This window comes from Drosophila innubila, assembly GCF_004354385.1.
Source record: "Drosophila innubila isolate TH190305 chromosome 2R unlocalized genomic scaffold, UK_Dinn_1.0 1_C_2R, whole genome shotgun sequence".
NCBI lineage: Eukaryota > Metazoa > Arthropoda > Insecta > Diptera > Drosophilidae > Drosophila > Drosophila innubila.
Genome location: NW_022995374.1, coordinates 1643396 through 1671104, shown reverse-complemented (window position 1 = coordinate 1671104; position 27709 = coordinate 1643396). Strand labels below are relative to the sequence as shown.

General features: G+C 35.6%; 1 protein-coding gene across 4 annotated transcripts; it reads right to left on the bottom strand.

The window, feature by feature from the left end:
- Positions 1 to 254: 254 nt before the first annotated feature.
- LOC117783315 (heterogeneous nuclear ribonucleoprotein K) lies at positions 255 to 27423 on the bottom strand. Of its 4 annotated transcripts, none has more exons than XM_034620676.1 (9): positions 27224 to 27423; positions 16692 to 16795; positions 16553 to 16609; positions 14467 to 14510; positions 13165 to 13237; positions 12701 to 12796; positions 2016 to 3041; positions 1381 to 1574; positions 255 to 639 (listed from the first exon to the last, which is right to left on the bottom strand). In XM_034620676.1, the coding sequence occupies exons 2-8, from the start codon at positions 16788 to 16790 to the stop codon at positions 1383 to 1385; spliced, it is 1587 nt and encodes a 528-aa protein (XP_034476567.1). In that variant the 5' UTR covers positions 16791 to 16795; positions 27224 to 27423; the 3' UTR covers positions 255 to 639; positions 1381 to 1382. The 4 variants fall into 4 exon arrangements, with proteins under 4 accessions (XP_034476567.1, XP_034476565.1, XP_034476566.1 ...); XM_034620674.1 differs by having other exon boundaries at positions 1405 to 1574; XM_034620675.1 differs by lacking the exon at positions 27224 to 27423 and adding an exon at positions 16908 to 16926 and having other exon boundaries at positions 1405 to 1574.
- Between the last annotated feature and the right edge of the window lie 286 nt (positions 27424 to 27709).

Below are 27709 nucleotides of genomic sequence, written 5' to 3'. Positions count from 1 at the left end.
CCATGGTGAAATTACAAGGTGCAGTCTGTAAGAATTCTTTGTTTTCCACCTATTCCAGTGAAAAAAGAAGAATACAGCACATAAAATGCCTGCCTTCCCTTTCCAACTCCAGTCTCTCTGAGAGACGAGAGAGCATGGTGAAATTATTTGGCCAACTCACCACATCTTGTAGTAAATTGTTAATGAATTCACCTTTAAAGTAATCATTTTATTCGCTTGCTGTAAACAAAAATTAAGTAATAATAAATATCAAATCTACAGGTATTTATACTTTATTTGTTCATGATCCTTAAACTTAGATATATAGAATTTGAAGTTTCACGGGGTCGGGGGGAAGAGGCGGGACACACATTCATAAGTGAGAAGGGGGCGGGGCGGGGGATAATTATAGGTAAAATTACTTAAACTTACAAATGAAATATATTAATTTCTATATATTGGGCGACTGTTTTTTTTTTAGTACATTTCTGCTTTCTTTTTATTTATGTATTTCTTTATTTTAATTATTTAATTTAAATGTGAACGCGCAGTTGTAGCACATCGATGGTTTTTGTTGTTGTTGGTTGTGTGTTGTTATTGTTGTTGTTGTTATTGCAGACTTTTCTCATTTAAATGTTTCGCCTGCCATTCTCATGTACACTGCAAGTTGAAAGAAAATAAATTAATTATTTTTGTTTATTTCAATAAATTTTTTTTATTAATTTAAGCGCAGTTGCTCAATATAATTTATTTATTTATAAGCTAACATATTTGACCACAATAACATAAAATGTTAGGTTAAAATTAATTTTCAACTTGCGACACTGTTAACGCGCTGTTAACGCACTTTTGAGCAAAACTGCGCTTAAAGCTTGAATTAATATTGAGCATTGGGCTGGGAAGAGGGAAATGAGTGAAAGAGCGAGAACTGATTGATATTTAAGAGAGCAAACTTTGACCGAGTTAAATATTAATTAAAGAGAATTTGTAATGTTGTTGTTATTGTTATTGTTGTTGTTAGCACACCAAAACGAAATGAAGAGCACAAATGTACGCCGTAAGAAGACAAGGGATTTATTGTTATTAACAAAGACCAAACAACAAAATCACTAGTCTTCCATACGGAAAACATTTTCCCAGTAGGCCGAACGATTAGTTTTCCTTTTTTTTTATGTTTTTTCTTAAATATTTTTCTCTTTTTTTTTGGCATTGACATGAAAAGCGAGCGATATTTGTGATTGTTATTATAAATGATTTAATTAGCACACATTTTATTATTTTATTTCATGGGGATTATTTAAAATGAGAGTGGGAAATAGTGGGGAAATGAGTATGAGTATGTATGTTTATTGTTTATTTATGAATGTTAGTAAGTCATAATGAAAGGAGATTTGTGCATACTTTTAGTCTGTTTGCGACACCAACCTCTGTTGCAGCAGATACTGTGCCATTTGGATTTGCTTGGGAGTCCCCGAAATTGTGATGATGCGATCATTCGAACCGGGCAGAGGCTCATCTATGGTTATATATGCACTCGACTCGTTCCTAATGCGACGAATCCGACCGCCGCCCTTGCCAATTATGGCACCAGCCAACTGCAAGGCAAAAGAAAATTATTATAAATCAATCAAATCACCAATAGAAATAATATTAAATTAATAAATCCTCTTTATACAAATTTCACAAATTTTAGAAATTAGTTAATAAAATTGAAGGTAACCAAAATAATATTAGAAAAGTTGAAGCAGATTTTCCATTGTTATATTTTAATTTAAAAGATGTTCAAATTTAATAAAAAAAAAACATAACTTTTTATTTTAGCTTTTTAAATTTGATCTCCTATTTGTATTTGTTTGGTTTTTTCTAATTATTGCCCTTACGTGTAAATGTTAATATATTTTATTTTCAGACTTTTATTTCGATTTAAAACTGCCTAATTATTTCCTACTGTTCTTTTTATATTCCTTCTTTCTACTTTGGTTTTCTAATGTCTTTTATTATTGGAATTTTAGTGTCCTTTAATCGTTTCTACTCACATCCTTGGGAATTGTGACCTGTGTGCTGTTGTTGGGGTCGTGACCCTGCGGTATGTTGGAGGTGACATTGCTGCTGTTGTTGGAACCGGCATTTCCGGCTCCGCCCGCATTGAATCCTCCAGCGCCGTTGTTAGCACCGAGTCCGCCGACACCACCGCCATTGTTGACCACGCCCAGTCCGTTGCCCAGACTATTGTTGCCAGCACCGAAGCCAGCTCCCAATCCATTGCCCAGATTGTTATTTCCCCCGCCTCCGGCTCCTCCGAATCCGGCTCCGTTTCCGCTGTTGCCGCCCTGGTTTTGGCCAAAGTTGCCTAGACTTGGCAGATTGCTGGCATTGTTGCCACCGCCGCCGCCGCCGAGTTGATTGCCACCGCCAAAGTCGTTGCCGAAACCGTTATTGCTGAAGTTGCCACCGCCAAAGGGACCGCCACCACCGCCAAAATTGTTGCCACCAAAACCACCGCCGCCTCCATTGTTGCCCACATTGAAGCCATCGTTGTCGCCAGCGCCGCCATTGGCCCAGGGATTGATGAAGGGATTATCGCGTGGTCCTCCGCCTCCCATGCCACCGATGCCCGCGGCGCCACCGCCACCACCAGCACCACCGCCGCCACCTCCTCCTCCTCCACCACCACCACGATTGCCACCAAAGCGATCGTTGCCACGTCCACCTCCATTGTTGCCGCCAAATCCGCCGCCTCCACCTCCATTGCCACCTCCAGCACCACCGTTGCCACCACCACCACCGCCGCCGCCATTGTTGCCACGACTGCCGCCACGCTGGCTGGGACGTGTGCTTCCGGTTCCGGTGCCATAACCACCATATTCATCCGCATAGACGCGATCAAAGTTCATCGGATCATAGTTGTGAATGGGACCCTTAATAGGCGTATCCCTGGTCAGGGTGATCACCTCACGCACCGCATCGATCACCTGGCTCTGTTTGCCCACCGTCTGCACCACGCGATCTGTGCTCTGTGGCGCCACATTTGAGAAGACCTTCAGGAAACGGCAGCCAATGCGCTAAAGAGAGGAAGAGAAGAGGGAGAAGAGTTTAGAGATCGTCAGAGACAAAAGAAAGATCAGTAGTTCTTTGTATCAAGTGGAAAAGAGAACCAAGAGTTGTTTAGACTCAAAGAATGATCATTACATGTATTAAGTGAAAAGAGAAGCACGAAAGATCAAAGAGAATTAAAGAGAAGAGATAAACGATCGCAATAGTCAAAGAATGTATCAGCAAGTGCAATAAAAAACCGTTAAAGATTCCGATCAAATCGAGGAACTATCAATAAATCGATCAAGTGAACAAAGCAAAGAAAATGAGAATGATCAATAGCTTTATCAAGTGAAAAGAGAAGCATTAGAGATCAAAGAGAAGTACAAAAAATTAATGAAAGGCAAATAATTGATTAGAAATCGTAGGCAAAAGTGAGAAGCATTTTCTAATTTGATTAAGGGAACATAGAAGGTGTATAGATATAGAATTATCAGTAGTTAATAAACCTATAAACTATCAAAGGGACATAGAGAAGCAGCAGTCGATATCAATAGACCTATCAGTAGATTAAGTATCCCCGTCACTTTAAGCGAAGCAGGAGGAGATTTAAAAAAAAAATAGCTGCTAAACATAGTTTCAAACAATTTGAACATGACACTGACCCAACCACACACACACACACACACTACCACACACAGGCTTAGAAGGCGACCCTATTATCATCATCACCCCGATTCTCTCTACATATTCCCAAACACATACACAGTGTCTCTCAGTTTATTTGACCCACAACTCTAACATGCTGAAAACTTTAAATTAATATATCTTTAAATTGAAAGAAGATATAAATAAACTTTAAACAAAGATATTTTAATTAATGTTGAAACTTCAGCAAAATATTTTTGTTTAATTTTATTTCATATACATATTATCTGTATATATAAAACTGTTTGTCCTGACTGACTGATACTTGTGCATCCCAAACGGTAAGGCCAAGAAGGCTGAAATTTTGACACAACATAGCTGAGACAAATTTTTTGTGTATATTACATACAAAACATGGTTTAAGATGTAGTGGGTCAAATAGGCTGAGAGTCACTGTACATGTGCAACGCAGCGCGCAGCTGTCAGTGTCAGCGACAGGATAAAGTATGAAGTATGAAGCATGAAGCAAGAAGGATGCAGGATGCAGACACTTTTCAGTTTGCTACCTGCAGTAATTTTGATTTTCATTCCCATTTTTTTTTCTCTCTTTTCATTTTAGCAGCTGCTGCAGCTCAGTGCTTACAGTCAACGCCGGAAGTTGTTTGTCCCCCTCTCAGTCACAGTCTCTGTCTCAGTCTCCATCTCAATCACAATGCGTCGTCTGCAGCGGAAGTGTAAATGTGAAATTCGATAGCCACTTAGGAATGCATGTTTTTGAGTACCTGTGAGTGAGTGTGACAGCGAGCGAGTGAGAGTGACAGAGACGCACACAGATTTATGCCTACGTGCATTGGAGCCTGCTTCCGTTTCCTTCCGCTTGAGCGTACGTGGAATGATTGCATCATTTTCTAAGCACCCAAAATTGCGTGCTTTACCAAAATGACCAAAGGCTGCGTCATGCTCCCACTCCCTCTCCTACTCTCCCCCTCTCTCTCACTCCACTCTTAGGCTGCTCCCTTGGCGACAACTCGTTGCCGTTGCGTGTGACCCCCAGACAACAATGGCGACACACACACACACGAGAAGAAGAGTGAAGGAAGGAAGAGAAGAGAAGAACGACACATCAAATATTGTGTGAAGTGGGCTTATGTTGAGTCACACACAATGACAACTTAAGTACGCACGCACACACACACCCATACAAACACTCTCACGCACAGAGCGCAAGAGAAGAGTCACACATATATATATATATATACATACAAACTTCAAAAGTCAAAAGAGCTACATGAACTGGACGCTCATTGAATTTATTATTAAATTTAAAACAGCAACAACAACAACGAGTCAAGTCACAGTGTGCGTGTGTGTTAGTGAGAGCGCGCGCACCCAGTAAAACCCGGAGCAACGTGTTCCGCCAAGCAATTCCTTCTGGCAACCTTATGATTCATGCAAAATGAGTAGTATATGGCTTGACAGGGTGCTAAAAGAGCTCAAAAAAGCCTTGCAATAGGAGTACGTTGCATTTGCTGACTTTGGAAGGCTAAACGCCAGGTCTTTCAAAACGTTCGCTGCTCTGCTATGTATTTTGCCACGCCCTCGCCTTCGCAAAGACAGGCATAAACTCTGTTAACTACCACGAAACAGCGGGCATAGCATAATTAGCGCAATTTTTACAGTTGTTTCTTTTTGTTTCTTTCATTCTTTTGTGGATGATCTTCATATACTTGTAATTTTTCTATCGCAAAAAAGAAGAAGCTGCCGTCGAGTGCGCACGTGTTTGCAAAGTGATTGTGAAATATGAAAACTTGGAAAAATATTACTTTTACATCGTGTAAGTATAAAAATATAGTAATTTCTTTTGCATTTATTTATTTATATTTATATTATAATATTTTATTTATTTATTTAGGAGCCGTCAAATATATGATTTATGTATGTATTAATACGTAAAATGCGTGGTTCGACTTTATATTGAAATGTAAGTACAGTAGATACTATTTTATGTAATACAGAGTTTAATTCTTAAAGTAATTAATTTTTTTTCATTTCTTAAAGTGTGGATGCACACGCAAAACCAAGCCGACGCCTTTGGAATAGAGAAAACCGATACAAGACGAGACAACGCACTGGGGGGAATATATACTATTTATAGATTTAAATATAAATATTTTCATTATGTTATTATTTATATATCACATTTGTCTAAGCAAATATATATGCATTTTCAATATTTATTGTGTTTTAATGTACGTTGCTTATCCACTCCAAAGCAATGCCTTTTGGAAGCATTATGTTCGTAGCGAACGCCGCAGGCCTGCTCTACTGCCTTCTACAAGAAGGCCTTCTGCAACGTTGTTCTTGGAAATGGGCGTTGGAAGGAAATGGGCGTTAACAGAGCCATAACAGAAGCCCTGCCAAACTACCTTGCAATGCTACCCTTCTTTCAGCGTTTCACCCCTGTATAATAGCGAATGGAAAACGTCAGGTTTAGCAACTGCTCTTACGTTACTTAAGATGTGGTTTGAAGTTACTTTCGATAGGAGCCAAGTTTTATTGGGCAAGAGCATGACACACATACAGAGAGAAAAAAGCATAGCATACTTTTTAAAATTGCAAAGCAGCCAAAAAAAAAGGAAAAGGAATACGAAAAAGTACTTGTGTGTATGTGTGTGTGTGTGTATTGGCATGACACAGCAAACTAACACACACTAGCAACCACCAACTTTTAACACAATTTATATATCAAAATTTATGAACATATATTTTTAGTTTATACCTTTAACACATTTTATTATTATTTAGGTGCTCATTTTATTGTAAAATGTTTAACTTTTACTGGCACATAAAAGTTTTGAGCAATGTCACGAAATTCGTTAGCTTTCATGTTTGTGTTTTGTAGTATAGTTATTAAACAACCCTCGCAGCGAGGCACTTGAACAAATTTTCGTTGAAATTGTTGAATTTGCCTGGACAGCGCAGAGCAACAACAACAAATTGCACTAAATACAGCAGCAATTGTTAAAGAAGCGCGTTTACAACCGTGCGCGACCAGCGCCAATGTCAAACTAATTGGGTTCAACGTTTGCCAGTTGCCATGTAAGGCAAAGACGCAGCCTGTCCAGGCAGCAAAAGGAGCGCAGAGAGCAGAGCAGAGAGCGTTAGCAGAGCTGTATTTTAACAGAGCGCATAACAGAGCATAGGCATAGGCAAAATAAATAACATCTGTATGCTATAACATTAAGATGAGAGCACAAAGCTGAAATTTAAAAGGTGAGAGGACAGAGAGAGCGAGCAGGCAGCATGTGCGCGCCTTTTGTGTGTGTGCGTGTGTGGTTCTCATTATAATTGTTGTTGTTGTTGCCAGCTTAAAGGATACTCAAGCAAAGGCAACTGTTGTAGTTGTTGTTGTTTTAACTGCTGCTTATGTTGTTGTATTTGAGAGACGCAGCTGCTGCGGAACCGGTGTATTATTCAGCTTCTTTAGCCTCGCATTTTTTTCACTGCCTCTCTCTCTGTGCATATGTATGTATGTATGTATCGACGCATGCGCAGGATCATTGCGACACACACACACACTCTCACACATGCAAGTTGATGTAGGCAAGACAAATGTAACGTAATCATTGATGCCATCCACTTATTAATTTTAATTCCTTCCTCTGTCACTTACACTTCCTCTGCTCCATGCTGTTATTGTTGTTGCCTTTCTAAGTCACTGTCTGTGGCATCTTTATGCTAAACTATTTGAAATGCAGCTGCTCTGAGCGAGAAAGACAGAATTACTTGCAGCATGTGGCATCAATAAAATCATGCAACGCAGCTTGCCTCTAATTGAGAGACAGCACAAAAACCAAGCCAAAAACAACAACAGCAATTAGAAAACTTTGCGGTCCCAAAAGCAACAACCAACATACACTGATAAAAACTAAAGGCGTTTTTAACACAAATTCTTGCTTATAAGAAAAATAAATAAATATGGTTTCCCACGCATTTTTTTTTAATTTGTAAGGAAAATTTTAGTAAAACATTTAAAAAAGAAGTATTATTATTATTGTTTTCGTATTCTTATACCCGTTACTTAAAAAATTAGTAAAAGAGTATATTGTGTTCGTTTGTAACAGGGAGAAGAAGACATCTTCGACCCTATCAAGTATATATATTCTACTTAACTGTTCAATTGTCTATTTAAAGCAAGTTTTTCTGTCTGTTTTGTTGAACAGTGTAGAGTTTAGAGTCCTTTAGAGTCTGAAATGAGCTGTCAGGAAAACCGAGAGCACTTAAACAAAGCGGAAGCATGTGGCAACAACATTATGTTGTATGTGGCACATACCAAACAACCGGATATTGATGGGAACCTACAACTACTATACAAGGAGCAGCAAGGACCTGTCAGCTTCAGACTGTGTGTGTGTGTGTACCAGAGCCAAAAAGTTTAATCAACTTATTAATCAAATGATCAAAGCAGCTCCAAAGTTTCTAGGCAATGTAAAAGACAAGCAACTACAACAACAACAGCGACACTGCCTACAAAAAGGAGAACAACAATTCAAGCAGCTTGTAAGGAAATACCGAAATACCAAGAAACAGATGTCGCTGCCTCAGCTGCCGCATGTTTTCAATGTGTGTGTGAGTGCGAGTGTGTGTGTTGTAGCACCTGTTAGGCATTCATTAAGAGCAGCCAAAGGCATAGCAACAACAAAAGTAACAAACAGGAGCTGTATAGTAAAGGTGCTCGACTTTTAGATGCCCAGTAGTATTTAAAAATACTACAGTAATATTTAAAAAAAAAAAAAACAAAAGAAGATTAGAAAAGGAATTTAAATAAAGGACATTTTAAAAAAATCTCAAGACTGCAGCTTTAAATTGCTCTTTTCATTCCATACTATTTCATTTCAGAGGCTGGAGAAAATTCTAAAAAAAACTTTAAATAAGTTTACAAAATAAAAGTACTGAATGTCTGCAAATTTAATTGCTTTAACTCTGCAATTCCCTGAGATCTAAGAATTTATATGGAAGACAGACATGTTCACATATCGATAAGCCTGTCTAAATCTATGAATACTGGGCTAATAACAACTGCGACCGAGTCCTAAGCGAAGCAACAATTGTAAGCCGCAGGCAAGTCAGCTCAGCTCAGTGAGCAGAGCGAAAAGGAAGGAGGAGGAGGAGGAGGAGGAGGAGAAGAGTCAGTATTAGGGATGAAACAAAAGCCATTGGCACGCTGCATAGACAGGCACTTGGATTTAGAAGCAGCAGGAGTATTACTGCAAGAGGGAGGAGAGGTAGGAGTAGAGGTAGAAATTGTAGGATCAGTAGAGGCAGCTGCTCGGTCTCATTATTAGCGCTCAGGCAGCAGATGCCACAAGAGAAACCTCATCAGCTGCTGTTTCTGGTGGCACAGGACAATTTTACAATTTTAATGGCACATAGAAAGATAGAAATATGCTCGTAAATTGATAGAATTGGGATACGGATACGGGAATACATTGCGACAGGAAGACAGACAGCAAACACATGTTGCCAGCTGAAAGTGACAATATTTGGCGCCCTAAATGACAACTAGAATAATGTATCAACAAGAAAGATCATTATGAAATCCCTTTTATAGATATACACATAAATTAAGAGCCATTGCTAAAAATAATAAAATATTAATTTAAATAAATAGATGCTAGCTGCGACATTGCTCTTAGGCAACATTATAACCTTCTTCCAAGGACAAAACTGAAAAACCGGCTTCCGAGAAAACAAAAAAAAAAATCAAAGTGCGAAAACCGAAACACGCAAAACAAGAGGCAGGACCAATAAACGAGGTAAAAGCAAAGCCGATGTTAGAAGGATACGCAAAAGGACAAGACGAAGACAGAACCAGAAGAAACAAATGTCTTTTTGAAAGCAGAAACAGCTGCCTGGCCAAGAAAGCAGACAAAGGAAACATCAGGAGGCATACACAAATGTGGAACGGGGTCGAATCGAGACTTGTCTTTAGCCTAAGAAGACAGCCGACAAAAGCAACAAAAAAAAAATAAAAAGACACAACACATACAACACATGCTGAGGTTAAGACTCCACTGCTGAGGTGATCAACTGAGCTGACAACAGAGAGGACAGCTGCAAGGATGCCAGGATACAGATACAACAGAACAGAACAGAAGGCGACTATAAACAATTTTCACAATGCAGTCTGCATAAGAAATTTTGAAAGGAAAAAAAAAAGAAAAGAAAACAAGTATGTACTAAATAAGTAAAGGCAATGCTTTCAGCTGCTTTGGCCTGTTGTCTGTATCCTTTTCTTTTTATTGCTTGCTGTTGTTCTTGGACTTGTTGACCTCCATAGAACAGGAAGAGGTACAAGAAAAGTTTTATCTCGTTTGGCCTAAATACATAGTAAACTTAGATGTATAAAAAGCCCTAAAATGATGTATTTGCAATAAATTTAAGTTAGATTATTGGCAAAATAATTCCCTTAAGCCTTATATAAATGAAATTTATTAGATTTTATTTATTTCTGTCAAAGGATATCCTTAAATAAAATTTGTACTCGAAAGAGAATTTAAAACAGATATGTTCTTTTATTTTCTTTTTATCATTTTAACATAGTTATAATTAAAATAGCACAAATTTTTGTTGCTTATTTTGCAAAAAACTTTTATTTTCCTACGGTTCTCCAACATGTTTACATTTGGCATATGAAAAATCGCATCAGCCTGTTTGTTGCATGTTGTTTACAGGATACAAATATATGAATATTTATAGGGAAAAAGCAGTTGTACAAGTAGAAAAAAATAAATGGGATAAGCAACAACACCAAAGTGGAATACCAGTCAGAGATTTTTTACTTTTGAATATTTTTCTTTTTGCGTGCGCACAAAAGTATGCAATATTAAATTCATGCGCGCCTTTGCTTGCTTTGAGAATGTAAGAGAGAGAGAGAGAGAGAGAGAATAAGAGACCGGGGAGAAGAGAAGAAGCCGGAGCGGAAGTAAAGTAAATGCTGTGTGTGAATTGTGAACAGAGCCAGAGGGTTAAATATGAAATAAAAATGCAAAAACACAAGAGATTTCAATTAAAATGCAGCCACTTTTCTCACTGCCAATTAATGAGAAATGGGCAAATAATTGAAACGAAAGAAAGTGCAGGTTAAAAATTAAAAAAATACAATAAAAAGATATACAAAAAATATATTTGCAAAAGATTGATTCCTTTGACTGAATATGTCTGTGTATGACAATTGCGCAATTGAACAAAAAAAAAAACGCTTGACATGTGCACATAAACATGACGTTGCCAGGGATGCAATTGAATGAAATGATTATCATGATAATCATGATGATAATGGTGATGATGGAGATTACGATGACAGCGGCAATTGCGTTATGAAAGAGAAACGTCATCGCTGCCAGTGTTGCCAGTAAATTATCTACTAAAATAGCTAAATCGACACACAAAACAATGGATAGAATAAAATATTTCAAACATTTTTTTTTATTATTTTTTTGGTAATCCGTTTGATGTTTAGCAAATGCAGTTTAAAGATTGGTGAATGAAATATAAAATGTTTCTGAACTTAATTTATTTCAGCAGAACGGATCAGTGTACTAAATATTTTATGGATTCTAAAATCATTTTGATATACGTATTTTTTTACTGTGTAGATTTAGTTTTAAATTTTTATAAATTTATTTAAATTACTTCAGGTCAACTTTACTTAGTTGAATTAATTCATTAAAGCACTCGACAAATCTTCCAGCTTTCCAAACATGAAATTGATAAATCTAGCAATTAAATAGCTATAATGGCAACACTGACGGCAGCCAGCAATAGATTCTTGCACATGCCAACAGTCTGTGAATCTGAATCCGCATTTGAAACTGAATGTGAATGCGACTCTGTCATGCGTTTTGCTTATGCTGCCATTGACAGCCAGATTTCCAGCATTAGCTTCAGCTTTAGGCCAGGCCAAAAATAGTTCCTCATATTTGACAAATACGTTGACAACTTCAAACTTCTATAACTTTGCCAAAACAAGACGGATTTTCAAGCGGAATATTCTTTTAATCATGATTGGACCCCCGACATTATTTTTTATTTTGTTTATCTAAAAAATCGGACAAAAACTTTGATCTCTCATAACTTTGTCAAAACTCAACCGATTTTCATTCAGAATGTCATTTTGTTCATGATTTGGCCCGAAATTGATTCTACATTCAAATTTTATAGAGTAAAAAATTTCATATTTTTTGACTATAAGCCAAGAATCATCCAATTTTCCTTACCAACCCCTTGACATTTTTTTCGAAAACTTTGATCTCTCATAACTTTGTCAAAACTCAACCGATTTTCATGCGGAATGCCATTTTGTTCATGATTTGGCCCCGAAATTGATTCTACATTCAAATTTTATACAGTAAAAAATTTCATATTTTTTGACTATAAGCCAAGAATCATCCAATTTTCCTTACCTACCCCTTGACATTTTTTCAAAAACTTTGATCCCTCATAACTTTGTCAAAACTCAACCGATTTTCATGTGGAATATCATTTTATTCATGATTTGGCACCCAAATTGGTTCTGCATTCAAATTTTCATTTCAAAAATTTCATTGACCAGCCAAAATGAGATTTTGAGGTAAGGGTCCCCCCTTCGATATTTGCAAATTGAAAATTTTAAGTCTCAAGATTGTGTTTTCAAGTATTATTTATGCGTACGGATAATTTTATTTTTCATGCGGTCCTTTGAGGCATAACACATTTCGTGACAAATAATAAAATACCCGCAGCTAGAGTATAAAAAGAGCCTTCAATAGAGTTGCCAATTAACGTGACTATTGAAGCAGTCGAAGAAACATGGCCAACTCTCAAGTTGGTCAGCTACTATAATTAGCCTATGCGTGTGTGTGTGTCAAAGGCAATTATGTGCATGACATCGGTCGATATGCACGGCAGGACACATAAGGACACATTTGGGACATGTTCTCACATTTCCCACGTTTCCATAGAAAAAAAAATATAGAAACAAAGTTGATTAGGTACTCACATCGCGTATCTCCTTGATCTTCTGTCCACCCTTGCCGATGACACAGCCGGCGAGACTCTGATGGATTAACAAGCGCACATCGAATTCCTCATCGCGCTGCAGACAAACAGTTAATAAGGGAGATTATCAGTTATACATATATTATGTTATAGGGATTATATTACAATCAGGGACCTAAAGGACTATAATTTCAAAATAAAGAGCATATAAAATTCAATAAATAAATTATAATTTTAGTATATCTTTCTTTAAGCAAAGGTTTAAGTTGCATTAATGTGTCATATAATTTTTTGTATATAAATATAAAATAAATTTGTATAAAAAAGAATTGAAAATAAAAGTTTATCCATATCATATAAAAAAAAAAAGTATATCTAAGATTTAAACTTTCTGAAACTTATATTTTGCTGTCCCTGATAACCGCTTTATACATTGTATTAATAGATCGCAATATATTTACTTACCTCTTCAAAGTATTTCAGCATTTCCGTAATAATCTCCAGCGTAGACTCGATATCCGCCGAGATTTGTATGGTGCTATTTACGTGCAGAGAAACAGAGGGAAATTTTTTTGGTTTTTTTTTTTGTAGTAAGAGCAACGGAAAGAGTGTGAAAGAGAGAGAAAAAGTGGGAGAAAGAGAGAAAAGTGTGAGGAGTACACACACATATTAAAAAAATATACGTAGTTATATGCTTAAAATTATAAACTAGTCCTAGACATTACATAAACAACTTATGATATGATAATAAAGAGGCAAAGAGAAAAGAGAGAGAAAGGATTAAGAGAACTTCAGAGGCAGGTTCTAACTTTCCTGAACTTCAGTTGTTGTTGTTTGTTTGTTTATTCGTTGTACCCATTACCACATTTAAGGACAATCGTTTGCTGGATTTTAAATGGGAAGAAAATACTTTGGACCATTTTTGGGGCTCGAATATCGATATGGGTTTTTGGATTTGACGAGCGCTAATTTGTTTTTTGTTAGTAACGGCATATAATTATAAAGGTCCCAAGTGCTCGATTATATAGTATTTAGTATATATTTATATACAACAATGAAGTTAATGCTGTGCTTTTTTTTTTTGGCAGTGCAACGATTAGTAGCAAAGTTAGCGTATATAAATTTTGGGGTTTTGGTTGTTCGATATAGAGGATTACGCATCTGGCAACGGGATCAAAATGCAGCTACATTTGCCGCCTAGAAATTGGGAATATTTGCACATGTATGAGACGTCACTTTCAACACAAGCACATACAACAAAAGAAAGAGACAACGAGACAGAAACAGAGAGAAAAAAAGAGTGAGAGAGAGAGAAGAGCAGGAACGCGTCCAGCGGGTACAATTCTGGAGTTGACTTTTATTTTTATTTATTGAAAAGTAGAAGATATATCAGGGATCGTTAATTATGAAATAATAATAATTAAAATGTAAATTTCATTTTAATTTTGAATTAAATTTAAATGTTTTCTAATTGTTTTAGTTAGATAAATAATAAGAATTGAAATTAAGTTTTACGATCCCTGATATAGTATATGATACCTATAAAAACATTTTATGTATTTATTCTATAAAGAGTAAAAGATACAAGATATGAGATACTAGCTAAGGCAGACCTAAGTATATATGTAGTACTAAAATCAAGGATATATGTTCTTTAAATGTTTTCACTGTAAGAGATATTTTTTGGTGGTTTGTTGTTGTTGTTGGTAAGCATATACTAGAGAATAAAAATTGGTAATAGAGATAGAGATTTGATTTGTGGTTTACCGTTCGGGGCCTTGGGAATCATCCACAGATACAGTGGCTTTATACTGCACGTACATGAACATTGTTGTTTTTTTATTGTTTGGTTCATACGGTTCATTTTGGGTCCATTGGGAGGGCGGTCGGGCGGGCGAGACGAGACGGTCGGGCGTACAGTTGGGCGCATGGACGATTTTCGATATATGGTTATCGTTCAGTCGATTGTTTTTTGGCCAGTTTTTAAAATTATTATTGTATTATAAGTGGTTGTTGTTGTTGTATCGGTTGTTGTTGCAAACAGGAAAAAGAGTGAGCGGGAGTTGATAGTCAACAACAACCAACAACACACAATCAACCATGGGACAGGACCAGCATGGATTTGTTGCGATTTTGTACAGATTATTATTTTTTATATACAAAGTATCGATATTTGAGACGGGTTCGGTCGATTTAATAGTGCAGCGTTGGGCATCGGTTTGGTTGGTCATCATTTATAGGATTTATCGATTTCATTATCAACACCAATTTATAGAATTATCATTATCGATAACAATTTATCGAGTGTTATCGACATGTTTATCGAGTTATCGATTTCAGTATCGATATACGTTTTGATCATTGATACATCGGGGGCCAGTTTTCAAATATTTTGATTCAGATTCAGATTTCAGAGCAGTGGCAGGTGACGAATGCGATACCCAGACCCAGGGGGCGCCAGAGTGCAGTGTGTGGGACAGACCAGAGCGGGCGGGCGTTCGATCAATCGGTCGGTCAATCGATTAATCAATCGATCAGTTGGTCAGACGATTTCATATTTTTTTATTTATACATAAGATTTTTTTTGTGGTTACATTTTTGGGTCGTACGTAAGAAGTAGAAGAGAGAGAGAGAGAGAGAAAGAGAGAAAATTGTTCATTTAGTTAAAAGGTTAAAAGCGTGTAAATTATTCATTGTTGTTGTAGGTTTTTTTTTTTCATATTATTGAATTATACAAAAAAAAGTGGCATTTTTTTGGTTTTGTTGGTAAATAAAGCGCCTAAATATTACTTTTGTCTTTTAAGAAGTTTAACAAAATAGAGACTGAGTCAAGGCGAGAGATAGAGACAAACAGAGAGAGAGAGAGAGAGAGAGATAGTGAGGCTGCACCCGAGAGACAGACAGAGAGAGAATTTGGGGGGACAGAGTTAGTGAGAAAGCGTGTTAAATTTATTTTTTCATTAACGAAATTGTATTAACTATGCGGTGTTAAGAAATACGCTTCAGGGAGCCGAGTATAAGACGGGAGGGAGGTCTGCAATTGCGGGTCCAGAGACTTCAAGACTTTGCGAGAGAAAGACAGTAAGAGAGAGATGTACACTATGTAGACAGGAGAATTTGGAAATTGCCTGTCTTTTTTCTTTTTTTGTCTTGACAAAAAATGAGGCGGAAGAGAGAATGAATAATAAGGGGGAGGGAAAAAGATGGTATATAAATAATACTAGACGCTTCAAATATGTTTTTATTAGGGTTGTTGATAATTTATCGATTTGACGATTATATATTCACGAGCGATATTTTTAATTGATCGATAAATTAACAAAATTGATACAATAAAAAAGTAAAAAGCAGTGTTAAAAAAGCCGAATTTAAATTTAATATTATTATTTATGTTTGTCCAAAAAAATGGATTGAAAAAATCTAATTTAAATCAAAAAATCTATATTTCCATATTAATTTTATGAATATAATCTATATTTTTGACAAAAATATATATCAAGTAAATATTATTTTTTTGATTTTGAGATTTTATCGATATTAATATTCAATATTTTATAATATATCAACGATTTTTGGTCAAAAGTAACAATGAAAATTATATAATTTTACCCATCTCGAAATAATATCAATGTTGATATTTCCAATACTACCATATATATTAAATTTTCTTTAAAAAATATCAAGAAAAATAATTTTTTTTCATATATTTTGAAAAGTATCAACAACCCGTGCTTTTTATACTATTTTGCAGTTTTTTCTGTGAAAATTTTTGTGTTTCTTTCAAGTGGGTTTTCTTTCATTTCTATTTGTGTTTTTATAGTTTTTACAGTTATTACTGTACGTTTTATAGTACCTGAGTGCGCATCTTCTGGATGTGTTGACCTCCCTTGCCAATGACAGCGCCGGCAATCTGAAAATGTAAGGATAAAAGAGGGAGCAGAGACCAAAAGATATTAAGCTGAGCTGCAGATTTAGTTGGATTTAGTACTTACACTGCTTGGTATCAGTATGCGGACAGTCTCCTCGTTGCGTCTGTTGCGCTTTTGGTCCTGTGGTCCATCGCCATCATTGCTCTCGCGCTTCATTTTCATGCTCTCTGCAAAGTGAGAGAGAAAGAAAGAAAGGCCATTAACAAATTCGTAAATCAGTTTGGCTCTTAAAACTCAACACTTGTCTTATTCTTTTTCTGCTTTTGGGGATAAACTCACAGCAGATTGCACATACGCCGCGTGTGCCAGTTCGTTAACAACTGAATGTTGGCTCTAAACTCGTTGGCTAAAATCAACAAGTCACCAAAGTAACTACAACGAATTTATGATACGCTTTCATTAGACAATTTTAAATATATATTACACAATTCTGTGTCCCTTCTTTTAAACTGAAAACCATTTACAATATAAAATCGGAATATTATATTTTTTAGTTTCTGGTCATTATTATTTAGTTTCAAATTCTTTTCATTAAATGCATAGGAGACTTTTAGGATCGTCAAAATGAAAAAAATATTTTAAAAATAGCCAAAAAGTATGCTCTGTTTATTTTAGCAAAATTGACATCAAAGTGAAATTAAAACAAAACTATATAAAATATTTATATGCATTACAAACGTTATGACAAAGTTGTGAGACTCTCTCTCAATTTTGTGGCATCAAACACAATTTATAATGAACATTGTGGGTTGGAATTTAAGTAATTTTTTGCCAAGCGCAATTAAACAATTCAATTGGATTTCAAATATCGAAGTCGGAATAAATTGTTGACTGGTTCTTCGACTTGTTTAATTTTTTTTTTTGCTTGTAAGTCGTGCAGCTGTCAACGTTTGACAAAAGGCGTCCAAGTTTTGATATTTGTATAGCTTTAACTATACATCTCTCCATCTATATAAATATGTATCGCATTGCAACGCCCTATGCCGAACAATAGCTACTCAAGCGGAAATATCAGACAGCCCACATCACATTCCATATTTATATAGATGCAACTATACATCAAAAGAGAACAACATTTATAAATGAAATCAACAAAGAACAAATGATTCTTGGCACGCAAAAAATATAATACCCTTGAAAAAAATATATTAAATTGATATTAAATAAATTTAATCAGATTTTTTAAATTAATAACACTATACATTGATTTCAAACGGATCGTTTGAGAATATATATTTTTTTAAATATACCAAGCCTTCTTTAATGCATTACAAATATAGATTACCTTTAGAAAGTGTATCAAAAGTTCCCTTTAGTATTGAAATGCATAATGCAACCAAGTATCTGCCCCCTTATGAATGAGTCTGTATACAATTATTTTAAATAAGCCTGAGTCACAAAAAATAAATGAAAACAATTGAGCGGCTTTGTCAGTTGCCGTCGCCTACAGATCTACACTCAAAGGTGTGTGTGTGTATGTGTGTGTTGTGTGTATTTTGTTTCCATTTCTAGTTGCGACACTTGAACAACTCTCGGCTCAGATGTCAAAACATCAATTGTCCCGAGCTGTTAAGTTGTCAAAAATATGTCCGATACGCTGCCAACAGATTTAAATGGGCTTTTGTTTAAAGCCGCAAACAGTGAGCGCTTCTAAGTATTTTTACACGTATTTACACACGTATTTTGTAGAGTTGTGTGTGGGCAGAGAGCTTCTCAAAGGGGTTGAGTCAAAAGCACCTTGAAAACTGGCTGCTGTTTTTACTTAGGCAGGTCTTATAATTATTATTGATGGTAGTTAAGTGTAAGCAGACACTGTACTTTGCCCAGCAGACCATAAACATAAACTTATCATCAAAATAAAATTGCTACTTTTGTTAGTTCTTAGCTCTTAGCTATAAAAAAGTGTGAGGTTCAAAGACCTTTTTCTATAGACGGTAGGTACAGTTGTGCAGGAAAAAAGAAAGAAACTTTTTTAGATATTACTTTAGAAAGAATCATAACCTTTTCCGTTTACAATATTAATATGTTTTTTATGCTTTGCAAGAATTCATATTGTTTTAATTAATGCAAATATATCCTCATATAGACTTTACTATATGTGTAATTTCAGGGAATTTTCTTTTTTTCTATAGTGAAAAATAATCAACACAAGGTGTTACAATTGTTAATTACCTTTTTTTCTTGTAATATCACAATTTTAAATGTTTCACAAAATATTTCTTTTAGAAAATGTACAGCCAATTTTTTACACTATAACAATTTTCACATGTCTGCACCAAAACTAAAGAATTTTGCTTGATAATTTCCACAAGTTACATAACATCAAGTATAATTTTAAGATTGGAATAACTATAGAGTTGATTTAGGAACAGCACTAGGTGCTGTGCAGGTCCTTTGGCAAGTGCGGTTGGAAAACTAATGAAAATAGATTCCAGCAATTGAGCTATTTATAGGAAAATCCACAACTATGAACAGCCAATGAAAATCAAAGATCAGGATATGGACAGCTACGGAAACGGAAATGGTTGACCAATAGAAATTGTACAAATATGTTCCCAAAGTGACAATACTTTGGTAGAACTCCCACCAAAAAAAACGCAGGGGAAATGGATTCCGGATGCTAAGCAACCCGTACACTAATTGTTCCTTTTGGGCCACAACAGAAGGTAGTACCAGATAAGTTGAATGGAATAGACATAGAATCGCACAAGTATAAATGAGAGAGCATTATACTATATATGGTGTATATACCTCTCTCTATAAGGCACAAGTGCATTGCTGTATCTATGATTGATAGATCTACACATATGTGGGGTATATATAGAGTATAGATATATGGAGGAATGAGAACTCTTTGTACATATGTATAGTCAAATTACATATTGGCTCTTAAAAGTAGTATATAGTAATTGCTGTTGAAGCCACAATTCCACAACTAATAACTACAAAAAATAAAATGGGGTGCAGTATTCCCAATGAATATTAAATATATATACGCTTATATGCAACTTCAGCTGATGTTTTCACATTATGCATTTTTAAGACAACCGCAGGCGTTTAAATATTGATAGAACAAAGACTTCTCCCTGCCATTTTCATAGTATTTCTGGTAGATTCGTTAAACGCTTGTGAAATGCAACAAATTGCGCTGACGTTGCAAATATCATTATAGATAGGAAGCTGACGTGGCCAAGTCGCCTCCTTTGATGGCCCAAAGGCTGACCTACCCCTACCATTACACCCCTATCGCTTCCCTCTCTATTAATAGGTTTGCGAAAAAAATTAAAACTTATATAGGACGGGGGCATATGAGAACAAACTTGTCTATTATTCATATAATTAGGGCAATTTATGGGAAACCTCTTGCTCTTTTAATGCATTTTCTGACACACAGAATATAAGCTAGTACCGAAGCCTGACAGTGCGAGACCCTGTATTTACCTACTATCGGTTAAAATCTGACAAAGTAATGATATTTTGAAGTTAAGAAATGTGTCAAGGGAAAAGTATGGAAAAAATGGACAGTTAAGGAAGAAAAATTAGGTTTTCCAATTTTGATGCAGAATGAAAATAGAGGCCAAATAATGAAAAAATTGACAATCCGGAAGGAAATCCGCTAAAATTTGACAAAGTTATGACATTTTGAAGTTTTTGGAAATGTGTCAAGGGAAGAGTTTGGAAAAAATTGACAGTAAAGGAAGAAAAATTAGGTTTTCCAATTTTGATGCAGAATGAAAATAGGGAAAAAATGGACAGTAAAGGAAGAAAAATTAGGTTTTCCAATTTTGATGCAGAATGAAAATAGACGTCAAATAATGAAAAAATTGACAATCCGAAAGGGAATCGGCTAAAATTTGACAAAGTTATGACAGTTTGAAGTTTTTGGAAATGTGTCAAGGGAAGAGTTTGGAAAAAATTGACAGTAAAGGAAGAAAAATTAGGTTTTCCAATTTTGATGCAGAATGAAAATAGAGGCCAAATAATGAAAAATTTGACAATCCGGAAGAAAATCGGATAAAATTTGACAAAGTTATGACAGTTTGAAGTTTTTGGAAATGTGTCAAGGGAAGAGTATGGAAAAAATGGACAGTAAAGGAAGAAAAATTAAGTTATTATATTAAAAGATGTGAGTTTCTGATCAATTTAATTTGTGTTTCTTCCACTTTCGACAAACTTAATATACAATTTATAATTTTTTAATTACAGGGCCCAACAATCTCGGGACATTTCCGCACATTTTAAATGAGTCCTGAGACTTTCAACAGCCGCTTGTCCTCAATAGCCTTAAAGACACTTAATAATAGGGCAATTGCCTTGAAGAAAAGACAGACTGATGATGGTCGGAGGTGGGAATAGGGGAAAATGAAAGTCAAAGGATACAGGACTACAGGACTTTGTAGTGGTTTGCTGAGAGTTGAGATGAGCATATCTTAATTGCACATTGATTGAAGAAACCGCAGCTGGTCAAATCAAATATTTGCAGCTTCCCACCACAAATGGAAGGAGAGAGAGAGAGCGAGAAAGAAGAGAGGGGTGGGGGTGGCAATTGATAGAGCCCTAAGCAAGTGGCCTGAAAGTGACATAAATGGACAGGTAGCAATTATGTGAAAATCATTTGATTGCTCTACCACATCCTGTTCAAATAGCTTTTGACAGCGCACACGCGTCTAACCACAACTCCCTCTTCCCCTCCCCTTACTACTCTTCGTTCCTCCATCTATGACCACGCCTACACACACATTCACAGACGGACCACAATAAAGAAAAATAAGTTAACTTGCGAGTGGTGGTAGCAACAATTTTTGTTCATACACACACAGGTGACCACAAAAATGTGGCATGCCACCTCGCGTCTGGTGGCAAGCAGCAGCAAGGCTCAACTGACACACACACACACACCCATACACACACGCACACAGCAGGTAACGGTTATATGCTCCCCCGAAGAGCACGTTTTTAGCCCAGTAACCAAATCATACACGGGCTTAACAGCTTATGACATTGTCCGTCTGTTCTTATATTAAAAAAAAACAGCTCTTTACGAGGTAAAAGTCTAGTGGCGAAAACAATTTCGTGCCCCAAAATTTCGAATATCCAATCATTCATTTAAAAAAATGTAGGCCTGTTCCGATTTTTACTGTCGGTAATATTTATCGTTAGTGCAAATCTTAAACCTGTTCTACTTTAAATTTGGGTATATTTAGCGCATTGCATTCCCTTTAAGTTGTTGAATTTCTGGCTGATTAACTGAAAAATAGATATCTTGTTAATAAAAAAAAAAAAAATCATCATATTTACGATCCCGAAATGTTGTAATTAAATTTTATGTTTATTTATGCTGATTGAATTTATGTTTACTGGGCTTAAAAAAGTCGAGCTAATAAAGTGTAGCTTTTCTCACTTGTTATTTTATGCAGGACACAAAAGCAGGAGCATACTTCTTTTTTTATACTCCCCCTTGACGTGACTGTGTTGCATGTTGTTGTTGTTGTTTTTGTTGTTATTGTTGCCTCCTGCCCAACTTAATTGGACGCTGTCCACTGCTGTCCGTCCGGGCATATGCGTTCGCCGGGCACTCTATAATTTAGCGGAAAAACAGCTAATGGACGCCATGTTCACGCAACAACAATGCGACTGGGACCTGCTGAGAGGGCGGGAGGAGAAAAAGGAGGACGACAGGACGGAAATGCACACAATTGACAATTCTCAACGCTTGGAAAATAGATAGAGCATACCGTCTGTCTCTTTCAGTCTGTCTCAGTCAGTCTCACTGTCTTTCTCTATCTCTTATTTGGTCTGTCCACTTCAAGGCTTTTATGGACATGTCAGCGTGCTCAGCGAACCATCGCGTGTCTACCCCCTACCCCCTCCCCCTACCCCGTCTGTCTCTCACACCCCTTAAAATCCCTCTCGGCCAGGCTAATAACTAATGTGCTTATGGCGTGTGCTTTAACCGAGAGGTACAGTAAAAACTTTGTCCACATTCAGCACAGTCGTTGGGCCTTTAGTTATATGTGTCCTGTGTCTTGTCTTGTCTCTACTTTGACTCTCTTTGAATTATTAAGCACCTTCGATTGGTAAGCAGTTACCCCTACCCACCTAACTAACTATGCCTACCCTCCATCTCCTCCTCCTGCTCCTCTTTTCACCCTCCCGGCAAAAAAAAAAAGGCTATACATAAGCATAATAAAGCAGCTACTACAAATTTTATGTCCAACACTCCATTACGAAATTCAGCAATTGCATCTTGACTAATTGGTTGACTACATTTTGACTTCATGACCTGCATACCAAAAGTCTAAAAACTATATAGAAAATTAGTTGCATAATATCGATTTATTTGTACGAAATTAACAAGTTACATTTCTTTAATTATAATTGCTTTTTTGAAATTTAAAAAAAAAAGGATTTTAAAGTCACCTAATGAAATATTAAGGCTTTAATCACAATAGCATTAAGTAAAAGTCAAGTAAAAGTAAAAGCAAAGCGGTAAATAGCAGAATAAAAGTAGTAATAATTTGAGAATTTGAGCAAAGCACAGGTTCTCCACATAAATTAGATGTTCTTTTGTTCTATCATAATCAATACCGCAATAGTAATACCAAATAATAACACGAGTGCATCAAAATAATATTGAATTCAAATTTCTCCGTCTCTGTGCTAAATAAAAGTCTTCAGTTGCTGATTCAATCGTATAATTTTAATTTATCTTCTACAATGATTTATCAAATTTAGTTTTTAGTCCCCAACGTGTTTTGTCCAAATTTGTTTGCAAAATATTTCAATGTCAGAAAATTTTCCCCTGTGTAGAAAATATATGTTTCCACACTTTTCAAAGACTTTTCATAATAATTTGCAGCAAATTAAGATCCTAATCAAGACTCCAAGCTCAAGTAAAGTTAAGAAAACAATAAACGATTCGCTATAATCTCCCTCAGGTAAATTTTACCTTATTTTAGCCATAAAAGTAGCTACAAGGCAATGAATTTATGGCATGCAGTTGATGTTTTTGTAATTCTTTTATTTTTGTGCGATTTCAATTTGTGTATAGTCATTGCAAGTGAAGACGATTGTACATAGTATAATACACAGATATTTCCATAGAGATTTGCAAAGAGAACGTATAGATAGATATCCGAATATATATATATGTATGTATGTGTCATGGGAAAACGAGAAACGCTGCAAGGCAGCTCAAGGTTTTTTTGGGCTCTTCTCAGTGTCTGTTTGTGTGTGTGTCTTTAAACGTGTTTCATGGCATATTTGAGATTAGCATAAAACAAACACAATTTGTTGTATTGCCGTTGCCGTTTGGTGCCATTCAATAAGACAAAAGCTATCAAAATACCTGAGTGGAACATGTTTTAAGGGGGGTAAAAACGACGTGACGGCTGTGATAAGTAAGAAAAACAGAAATATGAATAACAAAAGAGATTATAAAGTGATGCACAGTGGTCCTTTAGGTCAATTTAGCTCGAATTTATTTAATTGTACTACAAATAAAGTACAACGAATTATTCGCTCTTAAAATGAAACACTGTGCAATGAAATTGTGACATCACAAGTCAAAGGCAAAGTTAAAGTTAAAGGCAAATTAAAATCATGTTTATTATCATTCTTTGCACAATAGACCCGCATCACGGATTTATTCCAGAAATGTGTACCAAATAAATGCGGGCTAATGTAATTTTCATATGCAAAATGTACATTTTATATTTCTTTACCCATACAACTACACACACACAAATACATATATAGCTTTTAATATATGTATGTATATAGATATATTGCAAATTTGTGTTGCCTACGGGGAAATCAGGCAACAAAATACTCCGAAATACAATGCAGCTAGGAAGAGCAGAAAACTTGGCTTACATCATGCTGCCAGTTGCCAGTTGCAGTGTGGCAGTTGTATTACCAAAAAAAAAAATGATAAAAATAAAGAAAGCTAGCAACAAATAAAACAAAATTCAATACAAGTTAAGCTGATTGCATTTGCAGTGCTGGAAAACACCATAAATATTGTATGATATGGATGCTCATATATTATAAATAATCAAAGCGAGCGAAATAACAACAACAGTAACAAAAACAACAACAAAAAAGGCAAGTCATATAGGCAGCTGTGTGTATGCTTGTGTGTGTTGGGTGTGTGTAAATAGGCCGTTATACATATAACACCCCCGTAAGAGAAATTTCATTTACCGCACAACAAGCCAATTTGTTTTGGTTCGCTTTATTTTTCATACTTTTTGGTCAACGAATTTTGAACGTGTTTTTCTTTTCGGCTAGTCAACAACAACAAAAGCCAAAACAACAACGATACTTACTCGGCATATTTTAAAAAGCAACAACAAGAAATCTTTGTCACAAAAATGTGTTGCCAAAATAATAGAAAAAATCGAGCATATAAAAAGCAATTCTTCTATTTGCTCGTAAATCTATTGCGACAATAAAATCAAATTTATTTGCAACAACAAAATATCAGCTCAATGTCAATGAACGCAACAAAGATACACACACAAAAGCGAGCGATAAAGAATGAGAATGAAAGAGAGCGCGAGGCGCAAATAGAGTTACCATATTATAGGTAGTTTAAATGATTTTTTTTGTTGCTACTAATTAGTACAATGATATAAAATTAAAATCTTAAAAATTCCACTCATATATATATACATATATTTATTTATTATATTTATATTTCTGAGAAATAAAGTCTAAGGAATACCATTATTTTATTAACTGAAAAACAAAATTTTCAGATTTATTTTAGGCTTATAATAAGAAAATGTTTATTATGTACTGGCAATTTGTAAACAAATTATATTTTGAGGGATATTTACAAATTCATCAACAGAAACTTTATATTTATTGGATTTTTATATAACTAAAAATAGCCAAAATATTAGCACATACATAATAGCTAAGTCTAGTTATAAAAAAGCTAATCTAACAACACTGGTCATGTATTTACTCGTGAGAGAAATCTCAGCAATTGGAGAAGATTGCCTCATTGCCAAAATATGCAAGAGGAGAACTCACACACACACACACACAAACACACACAATTAGCCAATGCAAACAACAACAAGTTAACACGCTAAACGAATTCACAATGTCGAGGTTCTGGAATCGACAACCAAAGATGGCAAATAAAAGCGAACGCTAAACTTGAAATTCACAAGGAATAAAAGCAAAAGTTAACAAATTCTAAAAGATCTTGCCGATTATTTAAGCCGAATTCCACTGTAAAAGGCAAAACAGCATTAAATACAAATTCATATATTTTTATGCATACCAACGTTTCGAGTAGACATTAAAGTTAAATATAAAATAAAACAGGGCTTTAAAAGGTGTGACAACTCATAAGTCTTTACAGTGTAGTGTGTGCAAGCAAATGCAACAAAATCAATTAAAAACACTACTCTGTTCCCTATATTTATTATTTGTATTTTAATTTTAAATTATTATTTATGTAAATTATAAATATTTTATTTAAATTTATTGATTTATATTTTTTTTGAATTTTATTATTTATATTTCAAGAGATGCAACATGTACTTCTTTCTATATTATTAAAGGATATTTCCAAGTCGACTACTCGACAAGAGTTGCAATTTGTACTGGTTATCGTAATAGACAAGACATCGCCAAAAAAAAAAAACAATCGATTGATGCTGAGCATCGACAACAACAACGAGCTGAGAAAAATAACGGCAACTACTATGCATAAAATATAGGTTAGGCCAGTGTTGCCATTTTATTTCGGGCTTTCATGTTCAGCCAAATATGTTGGGCACGTTGAACTTTGCGGCTTTAGCGAAGCGTGGGAGTTTTCGAAATGAAAACATTTTGTTTTGATTTTTATCTACGATGAAAACAACAACATAAACTAAATTACAGTATAAATGAAGTTTATGCCGGCACACGCGGTATCCAAAGTCGCTTTTCTAGGCAAAAGAGAAAGAAAAGAGAAAAAACGAAAACAACAGACAAAGCGGAGAGACAACGACGATGACGACGCGACGTCGCTGTCGACTGCGACGACGGCTTTGCATTTAAAATGCGGGAAGAAGCCGGCGCGCAAAGTTGACAGCGGCGACACGTTAGGGCAAGCGAGAGGGCAATATATGGGGAGAACAGAAACAGAACAAAATACGAAGCTGAAGCCGACGCCAAGTAAATTATATTTTTTTTGCGCACGGTGGTTGTTAAATGTGAATAAGGAAAAGCCAAAAGCAAGAAGACAAGAAGCAGAGACAGTGCAAGGGCTGCAATTGGCAATGTGCCTACAAAAGAAACTCGAATAGAATTGTGCAACAACAAGAAGCGATTGCCAATATGCAAGGAAAACCAATATAACATTTTATCAGTCAGTGTACACTCGCACACACACAAATATTACGCGCAGCACACACACACACACTGAAAGACGGGGAAAATGTATTGGCGTTATTTTGTGTTGTTGTTGCAGAGAAAACATGCAGAGCATGTTTAACATTCGCAATTTTCTTTGTGACAAATTCTTTATGGTTGTTGTTGTTTCCTTTCATTTCTTTTCTCTACCCGTCGCGTCGCTTTCCTTCCACACTTACCTTGGCGTTGCCTTTTTTCTGGAATCCTTCGTTTTTTCGTATTGCAAAAAAAACACAATCGACACTTATTTCAGTTGACACAAAACACCAATAATCAAGGATAATTATTTATTCCAATTGTCTGTATTTAATTTATTACACAAACACGAAAATACCGAGATCAAATAAATGACTGTACGATAGAGTTGTATCGAAAACTGGCAAGCAGTGCTGCCAACTTGTTTTGATATTCATGTCGCAACAAAAAAGGGGTTGGCAGGCTTAGTTCACCGTTTTAATACCATTTTCAGATTTTGATCAATTTCTGAAATGTTTTTAAAGCTGAAACTTCTATAATTTTAAACCTAGAGTTTGGATAATTTTTGTTAGAGCTCTGTCAGTTCTTGTATTTCTTTTTAAAACTAAATTTTACTGCCAAGATTTTTTTAATATGCTGTTAATGTGCTGCTCAATATGTTAGCTAACAGATCTGCTCCACATGTAATA

Coding starts and splice junctions, on each gene's coding strand:
- LOC117783315 (XM_034620674.1), bottom strand. CDS start 16,790: ATGAAAATGAAGCGCGAGAGCAATGATGGCGATGGACCACAGGACCAA. Junction 13,238..14,466: donor GATTCCCAAGGCCCCGAACG/GTAAACCACAAA, acceptor GCACGTAAATAG/CACCATACAAATCTCGGCGG. Junction 12,797..13,164: donor TGCTGAAATACTTTGAAGAG/GTAAGTAAATAT, acceptor GTTTGTCTGCAG/CGCGATGAGGAATTCGATGT.